Source organism: Perognathus longimembris, chromosome 7, assembly GCF_023159225.1.
Source record: "Perognathus longimembris pacificus isolate PPM17 chromosome 7, ASM2315922v1, whole genome shotgun sequence".
Taxonomy (NCBI): Eukaryota; Metazoa; Chordata; class Mammalia; order Rodentia; family Heteromyidae; genus Perognathus; species Perognathus longimembris.
This window is the reverse complement of record NC_063167.1, coordinates 46520875-46538663: the sequence shown is the minus strand read 5'-3', so window position 1 is coordinate 46538663 and position 17789 is coordinate 46520875. Positions and strand designations below refer to the sequence as shown.

The 17789-nt window shown below is 39.5% G+C and overlaps 2 protein-coding genes across 19 annotated transcripts in view; one reads left to right on the top strand and one right to left on the bottom strand.

Moving 5' to 3' along the window:
- The window catches only part of Mier1 (MIER1 transcriptional regulator), a 56322-nt gene extending 46448 nt beyond the window's left edge, over positions 1–9874 (bottom strand). For 2 of the 15 annotated variants that reach the window (XM_048351532.1, XM_048351534.1), the window contains exons 1-3: positions 9419–9546; positions 8547–8647; positions 5707–5783 (exon numbers count right to left, since the gene is read on the bottom strand). In XM_048351532.1, the coding sequence (XP_048207489.1) occupies positions 5707–5777 (71 nt within the window). In that variant the 5' untranslated portion in view covers positions 5778–5783; positions 8547–8647; positions 9419–9546. Of the gene's footprint in view, positions 1–4421; positions 5453–5706; positions 5784–8546; positions 9323–9418; positions 9547–9778 lie in introns of those variants that run through there. The other 13 variants (XM_048351530.1, XM_048351537.1, XM_048351542.1 and 10 more) reach the window with 11 other exon arrangements.
- Positions 9875–9880: 6 nt separating this feature from the next.
- The window catches only part of Dnai4 (dynein axonemal intermediate chain 4), a 51783-nt gene continuing 43874 nt past the window's right edge, over positions 9881–17789 (top strand). For all 4 annotated transcript variants that reach the window (XR_007211634.1, XR_007211635.1, XM_048351526.1 and 1 more), the window contains exon 1: positions 9881–10208. Coding sequence is in view for 2 of the 4 variants with exons in the window: in XM_048351526.1 (XP_048207483.1) it covers positions 10159–10208 (50 nt within the window). In the remaining 2 variants the exon portion in view is untranslated. The remainder of the gene's footprint in view (positions 10209–17789) is intronic.

Genomic DNA, 17789 nt, shown 5'->3' with positions numbered 1-17789 from the left:
ATTCATTTCTACATTTTTATTAATTCTTTTAACAAGAAATTGAGTGTTAGCTTGTGAAATTTTCTTTTATTTCTTTTTACAGATTTTAAGAAAGTGTAGTATTTGATACTACTTTTAAACTATAATTTTGAAAACTATCTTCTTTCTGACACACATTTGTTTTATCTGAGATGGCAAACAATACTAAGCAGGCTAAACCAACTGAAGAGTTCCATCCTCACCAATACACTGACATGTTTCAGTTGACAAAGTAGCTACCAGTTGTAACAAATAATCAATGCCTCAAAGGCATATTCTTTTTATACAATATGGTGTAACATGGTATATAAAGGGAAAAATCCATTTATTTGGGAGAAAATTAAAAGATCAACTCTAGAAAAACACTAGAATATTGCACAAAATTAAACTAGTAAAAATACTAAGTACTCATTAGACCTTTTTCATTCCAGACAATCAAAAGATTATTTTCAACACAAATATAACTGTCTGAATGTTCCTCTCAAGCCAATTCCATCACCATTTACTTAACTGTAGCTAGCCATCGCCTTCTTGGGAATGCAGAGATTAAATCAGATTCACAAAGCAATGGAGACAAGCATACAGACGTTAAGAGTGAGGGACACTAATCCAGGATGAAAGTAGCAACAGTAGTATGTCATTACACTTACCCTTACAAAATTATGCGACTTACATATTACTATCAGGAATACTATTTGTCTTGGGAATGTTTCAAGTGAAAAATGAGCAGAATGACTACAGTAATCGTGGAAAATTAAGCAAGACATTCAGAAACCTGGATTCCAGTCTCAATTGTGTCAGACTAATTGTCCAATCCACAACAAACTGCATAACTTCTTTAAGCAGTTTCATTTTCTCTTTGATGAAATGACTTTAGAATTTTGAAGTTTAGTTCAATTTCCTGTAAGACCCAAGTTCTCTTTACCATTAATTTCTCTAAGCACAGCTAAATCTACCTACCTACCTACCTACTATCTACCTATCCATCTATTTTTTTTTTGGGGGGGGGTGGGCGAGATTACTGGCTTGAACTCAGGGCTTCCAGGCACACTACCTCTTGAGCCTCACCCCCAGCTCTGGAGTTTTTCCTTTAAGTTTAGGACTACATGGGAAAGATAATATCATTTTGTAAGAAATTGTTTGGTAGTAGTACTTTGTACACTTGTGTTCATAAATATAATGGTTATACACCACAGAAAAAAGCTTAACAGATTAGCCTCCGCCTCCGAGCAAGTTTAGTCACTGCGATGTATTTTGAAACCATATGTGGAATTTAAAAAAATATACATATATGGATGTATTTAATATCAAGCACAAAATTTCTATATAGCGGTTCACTTTTCAGAAAAACATACTTAAGCTTAAATCGAAGTATTTTCAAAATTATTTGGGAAGTTAGATTCATGTACTAGAATGATTGGACAGTAATTTACTTCTTTATTGTTTGCATCAAAACTTCCTCCACAAGGTTATCAAGTACTTTGACTCTTACTCTTGCTGAATTAAACTTTTTAAGACCCTCATGTAACACTGAAGTTCTTGACTACTTTGGATAAAGTCTTAATAGCTCTGAAATATAAATATCTAAAAAAAAATTCATCATCAGTATAGAAATTTAAAGCTTAAATCCACTGCAGTGAAACAAGATTTTGAAAACAAACACAATCCTACCTCCTTAAAAAATAAAATCCAAGTACATTAATGTCAAGCAAGGAATCTGCTTTTCAGAGGAAAGGATAGTGAATAAAATATTTATGTATCAGTTTTGGAAATAATAATGTACTTAACACTAATATACTATGTGAATCTGTTAAAATGTTTTCTCTTTATATTACAGAAATGTGGCTTAAGGAAAAAAGTCTTGTTTCATCAAAAAGTAAATCTCTTACATGTTTACAAACTGAAATAAATGACAAATATTCATTCCCAATGGTCTCTACACCACATTCCTTATAAACCCAAAGGATTAACTCTTTCTTCTTCCTTTTCTCTTTCTCTTTCTAAAATGTGATGACCCTTGTAGTTTCCATCCTTTAAGTGTGAACAGAAGAATCTCTTTGTAGGAGTTTGGGAAATAATCTTAAGGGATAGCAATAAGCTATATTGCAAAAAAGTAATAAGGAAATATGCTCTTCTAACACACTATGTTTTTAGTGTTATCACAACTGAAGAGCCATTAAATACTTAACAATTTATTAAGAGGATCAGATCAAGTAAGAAAAATGTATATTCTTATTAAATCTAAAGCAATTTGTATTCTAAAATCAAAAAAGGTCAGTCATTCTTAGGCAGGAAACAACAAATACCCCAAAAGTATAATATCTATATTTGTATGGAGAGATTCTTTTTCAATAACCTTCAATTCCCCCTCAGCTTTATCAAGTATTGTGAGCAGTCTTAAACCAAGCATCTCTTCTTTATTTTCAAGCCACTTATCTTAAAAATCACCCCAACTACTACAGTATTGACACAAGGCAAAATTTTAATTTTTACTTCTTCACTGAACAGTGAAGTTTTTAAGACATAAATAACATCCTGCCTTCAAGAGTACAGAAATTAAAGTTGAAGCCACTGTGAGCAGCACAATATATAGCATATATAGCACCATATTTTATATATGTACATATACATATATGTGTGTATATATAGGATAACTAGTGGTCACTGAAAGGGAGTCCACTGAAGACTAATTGTAAATCCAGTTTACTAAAGATAAATCCAGTTACATAATACTCCTTTCTCTTACATCGAAATAAAAGTAACACAAGAATAAGATTCTCACAACTTCTCAGTGTACTGACTGAATTAAGTCTGGTCACAGTGAAGTTAAATGGTTCTGTTCTCTAATATTCTGCTTTGAAATACAATTATTTAATCTTAAAAAACTGAAGAAACAAAAATAAATTAACAAAATTTGGCTGCAAATTAGAAATGTTAAATATGTTTAAAAGAATACTAGCAACAAATATTCCAGCTACAGCAAAATCTTTGCCTACATGAATAGCAAATTCACCAGGAAACAAATACAAAGTCAGTTGCACTAAAAGAAGCAGAACACACTAAGAGCGACTCTAGAAAACCTTTAGCTAAGTCTCTCCATTTGGCCTCCATTATCTAACCATGTTTCTGTATTTATTCCAAGGTTTAAAAATGATAATGTGGTATCGAAAAAAGTATCCACCACCGACTTCACTTAGCAAATAAAGGAGTTGAAAAACGGGGGGAGGTGGAGACTGAGTATTAAATAAAATATACTTCCTGAATCGACTTTTAGGTTCTTTTGGAACCATGAAATCATGAAGTCATGGATTCTACAAAAGTAATGTTTTATTAACGAAACATTTAAGAATGGCTTATCTCAAAGGAGACAGAAAATTCCAAATATATCATTTCAAACTTCAGGAATAAAGAATAACGAAATTCTTTCACAGACAAAAATGGGTAAACAAACTCCACTAAACTTAGGGTCGATGGCTTAAACCAGAAGCAAAACCGAAATTTACAATTACATGTACTAAGTTCCACTTAATCATAAACCAACAGTGGTTGTTTGCCCACCAAATTTTGAGAGCCAAATAGATAAAAGATCTACCGTAGAAGAAAGGGGCTTTAGGAACTTGTTTACGAGAAAATGAGCGGGGAGGGCTGGGGATTGTGGCTCAGTGCAGAGAGATTGCCTAATGTGAGCAGGACCCTTGGGTTCCATACCAAGATCATACAAAAGAAAAAGAAAAAGGGAAAGCAAAGGAGTTAAGAAAACTCACAAAATTATTTCCTCAAGAAAAGAAAAATATGATAGTGAAATAGGAATAATTAATTTCGAAGAAATAAAAAGGTAGGTCGGTGAGGTAGGTAAGGGTGGCTGGGGGTCTGGGAGGCAGAGCTGGACCGCTGGAAGCCTGGGGAGGTTCCCCAGCACCCCGCTCGAGGGCAGCGGCGGCGACCTGGGTCTCGGGCCGTGCAGCCCCAGGTGCTGCCTAGCAGACACGGTGTCAGCGGCGCACGGGTGGGGGACGCCGAAAGGCGCAATAGCATCCCGCCGGCAGGGGAAGGAAGAAACTTCGCACGCAGAGAGCTGGGTCCTCCCTTGGTCCCGACCACCGCCCCGCGAAGTTGCGCCACGAAGAGCGCCCCCCCCAACCCCACCGCACCCCACGACTACGCAGCACCCAGCCCTTCAAAGTGCCCCCCAAGTCCAACTACGCCTCCGCTTCCTCCGGACCTGGACCCGTCCCAACTAAGTTCCGAGCAAAGCTCCCGCCCGAACACAGCCGGGCGGACAACAGGTGGGCAGCAGCGCCGGCAGGGCCGGGCCTCTCCTGGCCAGGCCCACTCCACTCCTCCCCGGCCGGGGCCCGGAGGCGTCCGGCTCCGGGACGGGGAGGGGGAGCTCTCTCCCTTACCTCCGCCATGTTTGCCGTACTGCCGGGTCACATCTCCGCGGCGGCCGCGGCTGGGTCACGGCCAGAACCCGGATGTGAGAGTCGGCAGCGGGACTCCAGCCACCGCTGTCTCTGCCGCTCCCGCCGCCACGGCGGGAACGCGCAGGAGCCGCCCGAGCGCGCGCCCGCCACACCCCACTCCGCCCCCTCGTGGAGCCCCGGCTAGGATGCAATGGAGGGAAAAGGCCGGCGAGGACGAGCAGGAGCGGACGCGCGCGTGCGCGGGCCCGCAGAAAGGCGGAGCCAAGGTGGGTGTGGGGAAGGGGGCTCCCTGCTTAGTGCCCGGGCCCGAGTAGCCCCGGGAGGGGGAGTTCGAGCCCAAGGTCTTTAGGGAGCAAAGAGGTTAAGGGGTGGTGGTGGGAGAGCACGTCCAGTATTTAACTGCATGGGGAAAAGCACGGTCGATTTTACAAGTCAGGCGTTTTGAAGTGCATTTGCTGGAAACGGATGTTGCCTTGCCTCAACAGCAGCGCGAACTAAGCTTGGAAAGCGGTTATCCCTAGACAGGTTGCCTTCATGGGAAATTCTCCACAGGAAATTTAAAAAATCCAGTATTCCCAAATATTGGCCACAGCAAAGATTAAGGGGTTGTTAGGGAGTCTACCATCCTCAGATCTCACTTGTTCTAATTTACCATCTACAGATCTCACTTGGTCTCCTCACTTTGTGAGCCACTAGCAGCATAGTTGTGCGCGGCTTCAATTTTGCACAACCACAACAAAACGATTTTTAAAAACCTGCTGTAAATGGGCATAAATAACTCCACCTTGACTGCATGGAATAATAACTTCCTTCTTTGGAATGCCTTAAAATGCCTAAAACTGGAGTCTGTTTCAATGCATTACCCTGGAGTTGCCAGTTGGCTCGGCCTGATGAATGCCAGAGCTAATGTAACAAGCATACTTCATTTCCATTTACTATGGTAGAAGTTAATACAAAGGTGATATTAAAACCAGCAAGGAGGTACTTTACTAAACCAAAAGTTTATAAGTCTTATAACACATCAGTGCTAAAATACATTGCATAAACGTGTACATACAGTTTTTCTTAAAGTTCATGATTATAGTGCAACATGGTAGAATGCTATTTTCTCAAATTTGTATTCCCTTAAAACTCTAGCCTCCATCAAACATTTTCCTACTTCCAGAGTCAACATTAACTTAAAACTCATGTCCAATAATAATTTGTGTATGAATAAACTGCATTTACAGGCACATGAAGTAGCTGCTAAGTGAAAGGACATTACCTGGTAATTTGACAGGAAAAGAGTCCACAGACAGTCTGTAAACCAATTAAACATAAACATCTGATGCACATTTTCTACTGAAAGAAAAGCAAGGGAAAGAAGAGAAAGGAAAACTTTAAGGTTCCCAAGTCTACAAACAATGTTTACCACAACCGTACTGTACAGTATTTTCATTTTATTTTAAGTTTTTTTCAGGATTCTTTGAGGGAATTAATATTTTAGCATAGATATATAATTTCTAAGAGTTACCCTGTGAATTATCTTAGCACTTCTGACTTGAAATAAAGTAACTTAAAAATATATCAGTTTATCATCCAACTAGTCCTCACTTGACACATTTAAGAGCTGAAGCCAAAGACGAATGTGATTGGACCTGATGTGGATACAGACAAAATCCCTAAGTGCTTAGAAGTAGAAAGGAAAGCTTCATGGCAGGGGATTGAAGGAAGATCTCCCACTAAAATAAGTCAGTATAGAACTGAGCGGCTACCAATGGAAAACTAAGAGGTGTTGAAATATAAGGTATAAGAATAACTTGTGGAAGTGGCGTTGTGGCTCAAGTGGTAGAGCACTAGCCTTGAGCTGAAGAGCCCAGGGACAGTGCCCAGAATTCAAGCTCCATGACTGGCCAAAAAAAAAAAAAAGAAAGAAAAATAACTTGTTTAGGACTACTCAATCTGATTCTTCAGTTAAACAATCAGCACAAATCCCTACTGTGATAAAGAGCAGATCATCAATCAGGTCTCTTAAACTACTCTATGAATCTTGAAAAGCAGAAAGTGAGAAACATTTTTGAGTGAGTAATTATCTTACTAATAATTAGCATTCAAATTTCTTAATATTATTGATCAATGTTGTTAAGTTTAAATGATATTGTTTTGGGGATAAAAATTCTCTTTATATTTTTCTTTTTTTAATAGACAACATGACTTCTGGAGATTTTTAGGCAAGCAGCAGCAGCTCTCATACAGTAAGGCACAGGTAACACATTACACTTTCATCATCTCTTATTCTAATGATAGGACTATCTTTAAATTTTTCAGGAGCCATCATAAGAAAAACAAAGTCTTTCTCAAAACTCTTATGTATCAAATGTGTAAAAACCAATGACTGGTCATAGAATCCGACTGTTGGATGGACCTTTAATCAGTTTCATGAGTTAGGAATTCCTCAGAATGCTTCAACTATTAGCTTTTTCTCCCTGTGTTTAAACACCTCCAATGACTCACTAAAACTCTTAGAGAAGGTCATCTTTTAACTAAGTTCAAATGTTTGGAACAGTGTTTCTTTTAGTAAGTTAAAACAGACCTCCTTGTTACTTTCATCCTTTACCCTGAGGTTCCTTCCACACTCTGTATTAATTGAATAGAAATCTTTGTATTGAAATGCAGTCAATCTGGGTTATACTTCCATTACAAAAAAAAAATCTTTAAAACCTACTGATACTGGAAGAACAGAATACAGGAGATGATAGAGCTAAAGGCACTTAACAGGTCATTAACTATGATCAATACTATTACTCTTTACATTATTAATGCAAAATAGTAGCTTTATTAGAATTATGTAGTAAAATGTTTAAGGTTAAAATTAAAAAGTGTGGTTAATACCAATTTTATGTAAGGTTTGTGGTTTATGTCCCAATACAAAAAAAGCACTATAAAAAGCATGAATAAATGCCTCAGCTCTTTTCTCCACTTCTAAATATTTCCATACAGAAATGGAGGTGTGGCTCAAGTGGTAGAGGGCCAGAATTATGCAAAAAGGCCAAGTAAGAGCCTGAGGCCCAGAGTTCAAGACCCAGTACATGCACAAAAATAAAAACCTATAGGCATTCTTGCTTTCAGGCACACCAAACTAGTTTTTGTCACCTTGAGCTACTCAGAACTGCTATTATAGATTTTTTTATCAATTTATTGAATCCTCTATTCAAAATGATTAAATTATTTTCAGAGCAGCTATAAAGCACATAAAAATACATCCCTTATATATTATTTTGCTGCTGACAAATGCTTTTCATGTCACTATTTTCCTTTAGCCAGTGCCTTACACTAGCCAGTAAATGAACTTGGCAGCTAATATATATCTAACAAATGTAACATTTTATTCAGTATTAACAATACAAACACTGGTGTGAGTGTGTATGTATTTGTGCCATATAAACTTATCTGCTTATGCAACTGAAAGTTACTCTTAAAATACATCATAAAAATACTTTTAACAATTTTGACTGTGGGGTTGATTGGCTGAAACAGACATATCTAATGCACTAAAAATGAGGCCTATATCTAATAACTTTCAGGATGAAATTATTTTGTAAATTCCTAAAATTTTTATCTAAAAGTGACAGCCCCAAATGGTATCTTCATGATGTAGAGCTAAAAATTAATCCTCTGGAAATGCTTATATACTAAAAAACCATATTTCTAATGCCATTTTAACTAAGGTGAGTTTTCCTTTAATTTAGTTGACAGAATGCAGGTTGCAAAACAATAATGTATTACATTTGGGAACCCTGTATCTACAATAATACACATCATCTTTCTATTAATTTTTTTATTAATGTCAGCCTAAAATAGCCTTATATAGCTTTTTGGTTCTTCAAAGAGAAGTTCTGGGTTTTCACTTCATAATATTTAGGGCCCCATTTCATCAGTATATTACTAACTGATATGTTTATAGTTCACACATTACTAATGTTATCTTTATATCACCACATTCTGGAAATTATTGACCCATTAATTGTTCTGCAACATTGGAACATACAGAATAACATGATTCTTTTATCATTTGAGGGAATTTGAATTTTCCCTCCCTTAATCTCCAAGTGAGCCCCTGCCTACCAGCATCACATCCGTCTTGTCTGCATTGAATCTCAACCAGTTGGATCTTAACCACGTCCGAAACTCAGCCAGGCACTGGGAGAATCGAGCCACCACACCATCTGGATTAAAGGAGAGAAAGCCTCAGTAGCAACGAGACAAACCATCGAATGGCAAATTCACACTCACCCTGTCTCATATTCTTTAAAAGATGGCTTGTACTCTTATTAGGAACATTTTTTTAAAAGGCTTGGAACTAGGTCAAGGACCCCAAGACAATTTTAGAAAAATACTAATGAACCTTGAGTCATGCAATTTGTCACCAATGGTAAAGGAATATAAGCAACACGATCCACATGTTGCTTTATTTCAACCACGAGTGAAGGAAGAGGGCTCAGTCAACTTCAGGTTATCTTAGCTCAAGTGGCCTCAGTAGCTAGGCCGGTCGTATAATCCTTCTACAAAGTTACCCGATTTTTAGCATTGGAGAAAGTTTTAAGTAGGGAAAACTGGAGCCCAAGGAGAGGAGGGTGACTCGCCCAAGGTCACGCAGCTTGGCAAGGACCGCAGATGGGCGCCAGGCCAGGCTGTCTCCCATGACAAGCTAAAAGAACAAGGCTACTCAAAGGCGGGAGGGACACGTTGGGAGGACCTCGATCCCTCAAAGCAAAGCCCTGTTGGATCCTCTCGCTTCCTTCCCTCCCGTTCAGAGGGCAGACTGGCCCGGGTTCCCACGGGGCAAACGGGAACCTCCCCGCGAGCCTGGACCACAATTAGAGGAAATTCAGGGGAAAAGAGGTGGAGTCACAGGGCAGTTGTCACTTAGACACACCCCAGGCCAGGGTCCAAGGTCCGGAGGAGGGGCGGAAGCGAACGGGGCGAGGCGAACTCACTCCGCAGCGGATTCCCAGCCCGCAGCGGACTCCAGGGAGACCTGCGCTGCTGCTGCTGCTGCAGCCGCCGCCGCTACCGCCGCCACCGTCGCCGCCGTCACCGCAAAGGCAGAAAGATCCGGCTGCAGCCCCGAGGCGACGGCGAAGCTGCGCATGCGCCCCTCAACAGCAGGCCCCTCCGCGCGGCCGGCCTGGCAAGCGCGTTCCCCGGAAGCCCCGCCCCGGAAGTACAGGGTCTTCCGGGCGGCGCTCTGCGGTGGGGGGAGGGGAAGGAGAGAAAGGGGGCTGAGGACACCTCCGGCGCCCCTCACCCCAAACGCGAATAGGACCGGGGAGATGGGTTGAAGAGGCTGCACTTACAGCTACCGCCTCCGCCGCCTCCTTCGCTACTGCCGCCACCGCCTGAGGAAGCCCCATCCATCCGCCTGCAGCCGGGAGACTCAGAGCCTAGGAGGGGCCTGGGGCCCGGGCCGCCCGCCTCCGCCTTCTTGTCGTCGTCCGGAGCGTCCTCCGGCTCCACCAACCCTCTGCCCTCCCCTCCGCCTCCGCCCTCCTCCCCGGCCTCGAGCTGCCAGCCAACCGCGCGGCCGCTTGTTGAACCGGGCCTCCCCGGTCTCCATGGCGCCCGGCAAACATTCCCGGGCCTCCGCTTGAGCCGCTCGCCTCGCCGGTGGCAGTGCTGGGACTCCGGGAGCAGCTAGGAAAGGGGGCGTCCGGCCGCTCCCCAGCCCGTCGCCACCATGCACAGCTCTCCGACCGACAGCCGCAAGCAGCCAAACCCCGCCGCGTTGTAAGTTCCGGCGCTGAAACCGTAGTCAGCTCGCGTGGGACCCGGAGGGAGCCTTCTAGGTCATTCCCTTGGATTGGAAAAGGGATTGCCTACAACATCATCTGGGTTCAGTCGGCAGCCTTCGAAAGTTTCCAGGCGCCCGTGGCTCCTTCCTGGGAGCAGTCCAGTCTCTTTTATTAATTTTTTAAAGCCCTGCTGCCTTTGCCCTAGCAAAACCTGGTTCGTTTAGGGCTAACCCGCCTCTGAACACTTATTTTTCTTTTCCTGGTCTGTAGTCTTCTGCCTGAGGCTTCCATTCTGTCTGTGCCGGATTCTCAGGTGCCCCAGACCGCAGACCGAACGTTTGGGCAGCAGAGGGTTTTTCTGACCTCTCCGCGATACCATTCTACCGTAAAAACGCTTTCTTCCTTTAAACATCCAATGTGCTGGAGCCAGTTGGACGAGCCCAGGGAAAAGCACACAGCTGTACGGACTTGGCTTTTCTTTGGAGCTGCTCACTAAAGTTTCCCACACTTCCAAGTCGCTTTTGTTCTCTTCAGACCTTCAACATCTTTTCTCCAGTTTCTTCTCAAAGATGTGAAGAAAACCTCACATTCACAGTCAAATACAGCACACTCAAAGTTGCCTAACCTATTTCTCCACTAAACCTTTTTAGATGGAGAAACCTTTCCCCGTGCTCACACCTATAATCCTAGCTACTCAGCAGCCTGAGATCTGAGGTTCAAAGTCAGATCTTAAGACTCTGATCTCTAATTAACCACCCAAAAGCCAGAAGAACAGCTCTGGCTCCAGTGATAGAGCCTTGAGCAAAAAAGGCAAGGCTTTGAGTTCGAACCTAATACTAGCACCAAATAAAAAGGATTTGTGAAAGTAGGAGCAAACCACCAAATACAATAGAGCTTTTATTCTTAACTGACCCCACAAGCAGTTTTGATCTAAGTGATCACTTCTTGACCTATCAAATACTTCATCTGGGTGTGGGACACCACTTTTTTCTAGAACTTCCCTCTTTTCATAATATTTTATGGGTACCTATTCATCTCTCCCATGCATATCAAGGGTTATGTGGTCATTCTGTAACCCTGTTAGCTTCATTATCATCTGTATGCTTGCATACTTATGATTCATAAGTTTTTAGCTACAATAAATACGTCGTCCAAGAAAACACTTAAAAATTTGAGACATCTACATTAAAATGTATTAAGCATTTCAAAATTTCATCTAAAGTGGAATTCAATTCCCTGTTTACAGTCTTGCATTTCTGTAAATGGCAGATTCCACTCTTACCCAGGTGAAACACATTGAAGTTACCTTGGCTCCTCCTACCCCAATGCAGATGTTACAAGTAGAAATTATGTAAGTCATTGTCATATTGTGGTAGCTGCCTGCTTTCCTGGTCAACACCTTCAATATAGTAATTTGTGTAGCTTTTTCTGCTCCAAACTTTGAAGTTTGTCCCATTTCTCTTGGCATAAATGCTCACATTCTTACAGGCTCCAGCAGGTTCTGGGATTTGGACTTTGACCTGAGGTAATTACACTCTGTAAGGGTTATTCCAAAACAGTTGTGGGGTCCCTATTTCTGGCTCTGACTACCTCAGGTAGTCTTATGATCTGCTCCTTTCCTAATGTCACTGTATATAGAACAATACTTCCTCATAGCTTTCCAATCTCTTTTTTTTCTGTAGGATATATCTCAACAGGTGTATTATGTACCTGTTTATAATGGGACAGAGATTTTTGTTTTATTCACTTCTGTGTCTACTGCCTAGAATAAAGAGTATGCTTAATATTTGTTGGCTGAAAAAAAGAATGAAGAGGATGTATCTCAGACACTTTATTTTGGTCTTGGGTTTTACTTTTAAATAGAAATCTCAAGGTGAAACAATTTAATTCATGTAAATTGAACTAGACAACTCAGTATTTGTGTGCTATTAAAGTTCCTTTGGGAATTTCTTAGATAATGACATTCACATAGATTTACTTTTAAGGAAAAGAGAGTGAGAAATGAGAAGTAGTATATTCTTTACTTTTTGAAGTAGTCATGCTATCTAATTAAAGTTCAAATACTAAATTTTACAACAAATTGAATTGACTTAAGGATCTTCCCATCATCTTTCTCTTACACTTGATTCCTCATCTTGTAAAAGATCTTGAACATTTATCAACTTATATGTTTTTATTTCAATTCTTCCTATTAGATTATTTAGATTGGCTTCACATTATAAGACAAATCTCCCATTATTATAGTGAAAATCACCAATTCCTTTTGTCACCACTTTCTCTTCCCAAGTTCTTTAATTCCATACGTGCTTACTTTTTCTTTTTCATCTGTTTACCTATCCTTGCATATTATCCACGTGCTCCACTAGAATTTCTAGCATATTAATTAAACCTATTGCATACTCTTGGTCTGAAAATTGCAAACTTTGTGCCTCATCTGAGTCTGGTTCTATTGCTTGTTTTCTCTCTTCATACTGCTTTGTTGCCTTTTAATTTTTTGTTGAAAGTAGAACATATTGCATGAGTCTTTTAGTGGGTTTTTGTGTTTGTGTGGTTAGGAATTAGGCTATATTTCCTTTTTTGTTTTTTTTTTTTGGCCAGTTCTGGGCCTTGGACTCAGGGCCTGAGCACTGTCCCTGGCTTCTTCCCGGCTCAAGGCTAGCACTCTGCCACTTGAGCCACAGCGCCGCTTCTGGCCGTTTTTCTGTATATGTGGTGCTGGGGAATCGAACCTAGGGCCTCGTGTATCCGAGGCAGGCACTCTTGCCACTAGGCCATATCCCCAGCCCTATATTTACTTTTTGCTTGTAGGTGTGTCTAAGGTTTCAGTTTCTTCTAGTGTCTTTTTTTTTCTTTTGCTTCCTTTTCAGTTTCTCTTGGAGACTCCTTTTTAAATAAGAGTCTGACCTTGCAGTTATTTAAGTTGAAACGTCTTATTATGCAGGAGCTTTGCAGATATGGTAGTAAAGTGTTGGGAGAAGGAATTCATTCTATAAAATAACTAGGTCTCTTTTTAGTGGACCTTATCCTTATCCCTGAGGTGTGACTTTTACAGGTATTCTTAGCATTTTTATTTTTTTTAAGTAGGAAGGGATATCTAATTGGGTTAGTTATTTCACCATGTCAGGCCTTGGCAAAAGTTGGTTAGGCACAATAAAACAATATTCCTTGACTGTACTTATTTAGTAAGGAAAACAATGTTCTGGGTATATTTGAGAATGGTTATTTTCTATCTACCTGCTAGACTTCTGAGCAATTTTTCTTTGATTTTCATCTGAAGACCTGATAGGCTCCTAGAGATAAAATTGAAAATGTGGGTGTACCCTAAGGCTGAGAGTCTAGAATCTTTTGTTTCTCAAGCTAGCCCATCCTCTGCAACTAGCCATTTATTCTTTTTTAAGTTTCTGATCCCTTGGTGCCCCCCCCCCCCCCCCCCCCCCCCCCGCTTAGTTCTGCTCCCAGTCAGCTGTGGTTTTCTGTTTTTCTTGAATCTATCTAATGTCAGTAGTTGTTTATTTGGGGATTTTAATTCCCTATGGATCTAAGAAGTGATGATTTCCTTTTTATTCAGCCTTTTGTGAGGACAAGAATAATGACTTTTAAGGTCTTTATATAATGAGTGGACACTAGAAAGAAGTCTGTTCATTCTTAACTTTTACCATCTCTTGTCTCCATTGCTTCCTTACCTAATGTAGAAACCACTCATGGATGTGTAATTGTAATAAAGGTTTCAAAAATCACCATATTGTGTGCTTTTTTATTTTTTTATGTTTGAATTTTATGAAATGCCTCTTGTCTGTTTCCTCCTCCTTTCTGCCTCCAACTTCTCTCCTTGGTCCTATTACTTTCTTTTTATTTCTTTAGTTTTTTTTTTTTATTGTGGGACTGAGTTCTTTATCTCTATGGAAAAATTTCAAAAGCTGAATTTTATTCTTCCTTTTTTCAGTTCCTAACCAGGTAGCTCCACCAGGAAGGATATCATGCTGATGTGTAAAATGGAATGTGTCTAGAATTTTTTTCCTTTATAAGGAAAACATAATTATCATTCTAATGCTGTGAGGGGAAAGGTAGTATAATTACTTCAATTTCTAGTTAAAGAAATTTAGAAAGTTGCCAGGATGCATAGCCTATGAGTTTTTGGATAAACTGGGTCATTTCAGTTGGCCATGTTTAACTTTCCTTACTCTCATGTTTAATGAGCCACTTAAACATGGTTATTATATTTCTCACATGCTACAATAAGAATTAGACTGAAGACATAGCTCAAGTGGTAGAGCCAGCCAAGCAAGCTGGCAAAGTATATATTCAAACCATAATACCAGCAAAAATACCAGTACAGTGATAGATTGTGGATATATATACTTGTTTATTTAAATTTTATTGTAAAGGTAATGTACAGAGGGTTATAGCTACATAAGTCAGGTAATGAGTACATTTCTTTTTGAATGTTCACCCAAGCTTCTTAGACAGATCTGAGCACAATTCAAAGCCAGCCCAGGCAGGAATGTCAGTGAGACTTATCTGTTAGCACCAAAGTCAGAATTGGAGCTGTGGCTCAAGTGTAGAGTGCTATCCTTGAGCATAAAAGCTTGGAGATGGTACAGGGCCCTGAGTTTCAGCCCCAGGACTAGCTCAAAAATAAAAGTTTACCTAAGCAACTGAAGGATAGTTCCCTTTAATGAAATTAGAAGAACTACAGGAGAAGTAGATTTATGCACAAACATAGGTGATGGTGAAGATTAATATCAGGAGCTTACTCTTGGACGTGGAAGTTTCAAACATGTCCAGTAGGCAGGTGTATATGAGTTTTAGGTTCAAGGAAAGATTGAGTTATAGACACATGATAATAATTTTTATATCAATACAGATAAAAAGGAGAAGGCTAGGGGCTGAGGATATGGCCTAGTGGCAAGAGTGCTTGCCTTGTATACATGAAGCCCTGGGTTCAATTCCCCAGCACCACATATATAGAAAACGGCCAGAAGGGGCGCTGTGGCTCAAGTGGCCTTGAGCAAAAAGAAGCCAGGGACAGTGCTCAGGCCCTGAGTCCAAGGCCCAGAACTGGCAAAAAAAAAAAAAAAAAGGAGAAGGCTAAGGATGAGTGCTACAGAATATTTAAGAGGAAAGCCACATAAGAGAATGTTCTGCAATCAAAGTTTAACAAAATTGTAAAGAAAGAGTAACAGTTTCAAATGCTGTTTAGTGTAATGAAAACATAGAAGTGACCATTAGATTTAGTACTCAGTGATCAGACCTTGATAATCCTTTTGATGGAATATAAGTGCAAAACCTTATCAAAGTAGATTCAAGAGAATGTATAAAAAGATTGTAAGAATAATTTTCCGAAGAATTGCTATAATTAAACATGAATGACGGTGGAACTGGTTAAAGCAAGACAGATTTCTTATGTTTCTTTAAGGTGGGAAACATAACTCATTTACAAACTGCTGAGAATAATTGGTAAATTTTTTATGCAAAAGAAAGATAATCAATGGAGCAATATCCTGAATGAGCAAAAGAAGAATAGAATGTATTATATGTAGAAAAATTAACCTTAACTAGAGTAATAATTCATACAGAGTAACAGGGAAGAAATAGGTAGTCACATTCAGATTCATAGTTGTGACAATAGTAGTATGTGGAAGTTACTTAATTGGTTGAGTTCTCATTTAATCAGATGAAAGTAAAAATTACTTTCACAATGGGTGTTGTAATTTGAGAAAAGTGTAAAAATAGTAACTTTGAAGCATATAGTAAAAAACAACAGCAAAAAAGCCTAATAGATTGCTGACACATTAAGCACTCAGATTAAGTGCATAATCCATAGTTTAAGACTTCTCATCATGATTAGGTTTTTAGATTTCCAGTTTTTACTTTTGGGGGACACTGCTGGGGATAGGACCCTACTTAAAATATAATGTTAGGGCCAGTCATGATGTGACATGCCTGTATTCCCAGCTCCCAGGAAATGGATGCAAAAGGATCAGAGTTCAAGGCCAGCTTGGGCTACATAGCAAGATCCTGTCTCAAAAAGCAAATGTATGGATACATAGGTAGAATTAATAGGAAACTGGAGGCATGATGCGGCCAGAGCATTAAATGTTTGCCATTTTAAAAGAATAGTTAATTTGAGTTGACAGAAAAGGAATTTGTGGTAATACATGGGAAGAGGCACTGAAGACTTTAAGAGGTTGAAGGAATTGGGGAGATGCATTGTGGAAGAGAGCTTTTATTATGATTCCTGCCAGATGTAATGGGTAAGACAGGGATCAACACGCTTAGAATTTACTTTAAATTATTTCAACTGGTTCTTGGTCTTAGAGGTTATCTTTGTGGGTCTGACACTTGGCCATGGAATAATAAGCCATGTGCTGTGTCCCAAAACATGAGAGCTCCATAAAGGAGGCAGTTGAGATTGGGAACTCTGATTGCAGTTTGTATTTGAAAAGTAAAGAAAGAGGCAGAAAGTCAAGGCAAAGTAACAAGCATGTTATTAGGTGGTCCAGGACAAAGTATGTCTGACCTGTGCATATAGGACAGATGTTAAAGAACCAAGAATATAGAATCTAGAAACATGTAATACATAGGTACAGGCTCAAAGTCAGTTAATTGGGATTAACTTTTTGTCAGCAAGTATAGTGAAACAAAAGATGCAAAAAGAGGATGAAATTGGAAAAAAGTAATAACTATAATAATTAACTATCAATTATAACCTTAAGTCTTCTGAGTCTTTAGATCAAACAGAGAGAAATGGCATAAAAGAGGTCAGCAGGGGTAAAAGAATTAGGGCTTGAAGGTCATAATAGAGTTGAATTGATGTTGGGGTTTAAGACTGTCTATAATCTCAAAATATAGGAAGTGACCCTTTACCTTTCCAAAGACAAGTTCAGGTATATGACTTGGTCTAAGTGGCTAAAATAGCAAATCAGGTAAGATCATTTATATGAGAAGATTTTAAAGAATTGAAAGACTAGGATAGTAGGAGAATTGCTTTCATGGATGTTTAAGTAGTAGTTCCAGAAGTAGTAATTTGAATGTAAATCTTCAGAAGATGCGAGAAGGGTGAGCGGTCATAATGAGGATAAACTATTAGGCAGTGGGATGTATGTGATCATTGAATAATAAAATTTACTAAATTTGCTCAGGAATAATGTCTGTGGTGAAAGAACTGATAATAGATATGAGCCTAAGTATAACCTACAAAAGGGGACTCTAGTATATAGGAAATACAGAATGAAAAAAATTAGATTTTGTGAAGATAGAGCAAAAGGACAAGAAAAACAAAAAAGAATTGAAGAGAATAGTATATGTGGTTCAACTGATGGATTGTGGATTCTTAAACTAGCAAAGAAGAAAGATCTAAAAGGAGAGATACAAAACATGGAAGAATTGGGTTAAAATCTCAACAAGGTTGAATATGAAATTGTGATGTCATAGAAAATTTAAGTCAATTTTAAGAAAAGGAAATGGTTGTTAGATGTCACAAAGATAAATACTAAGAAGTTCCTTGGATTCAACAGTTTGAATTGATTTTAATGAGAGTTGTCTGCAGTAGGAAAGGTGAATCTAAATTGTAATG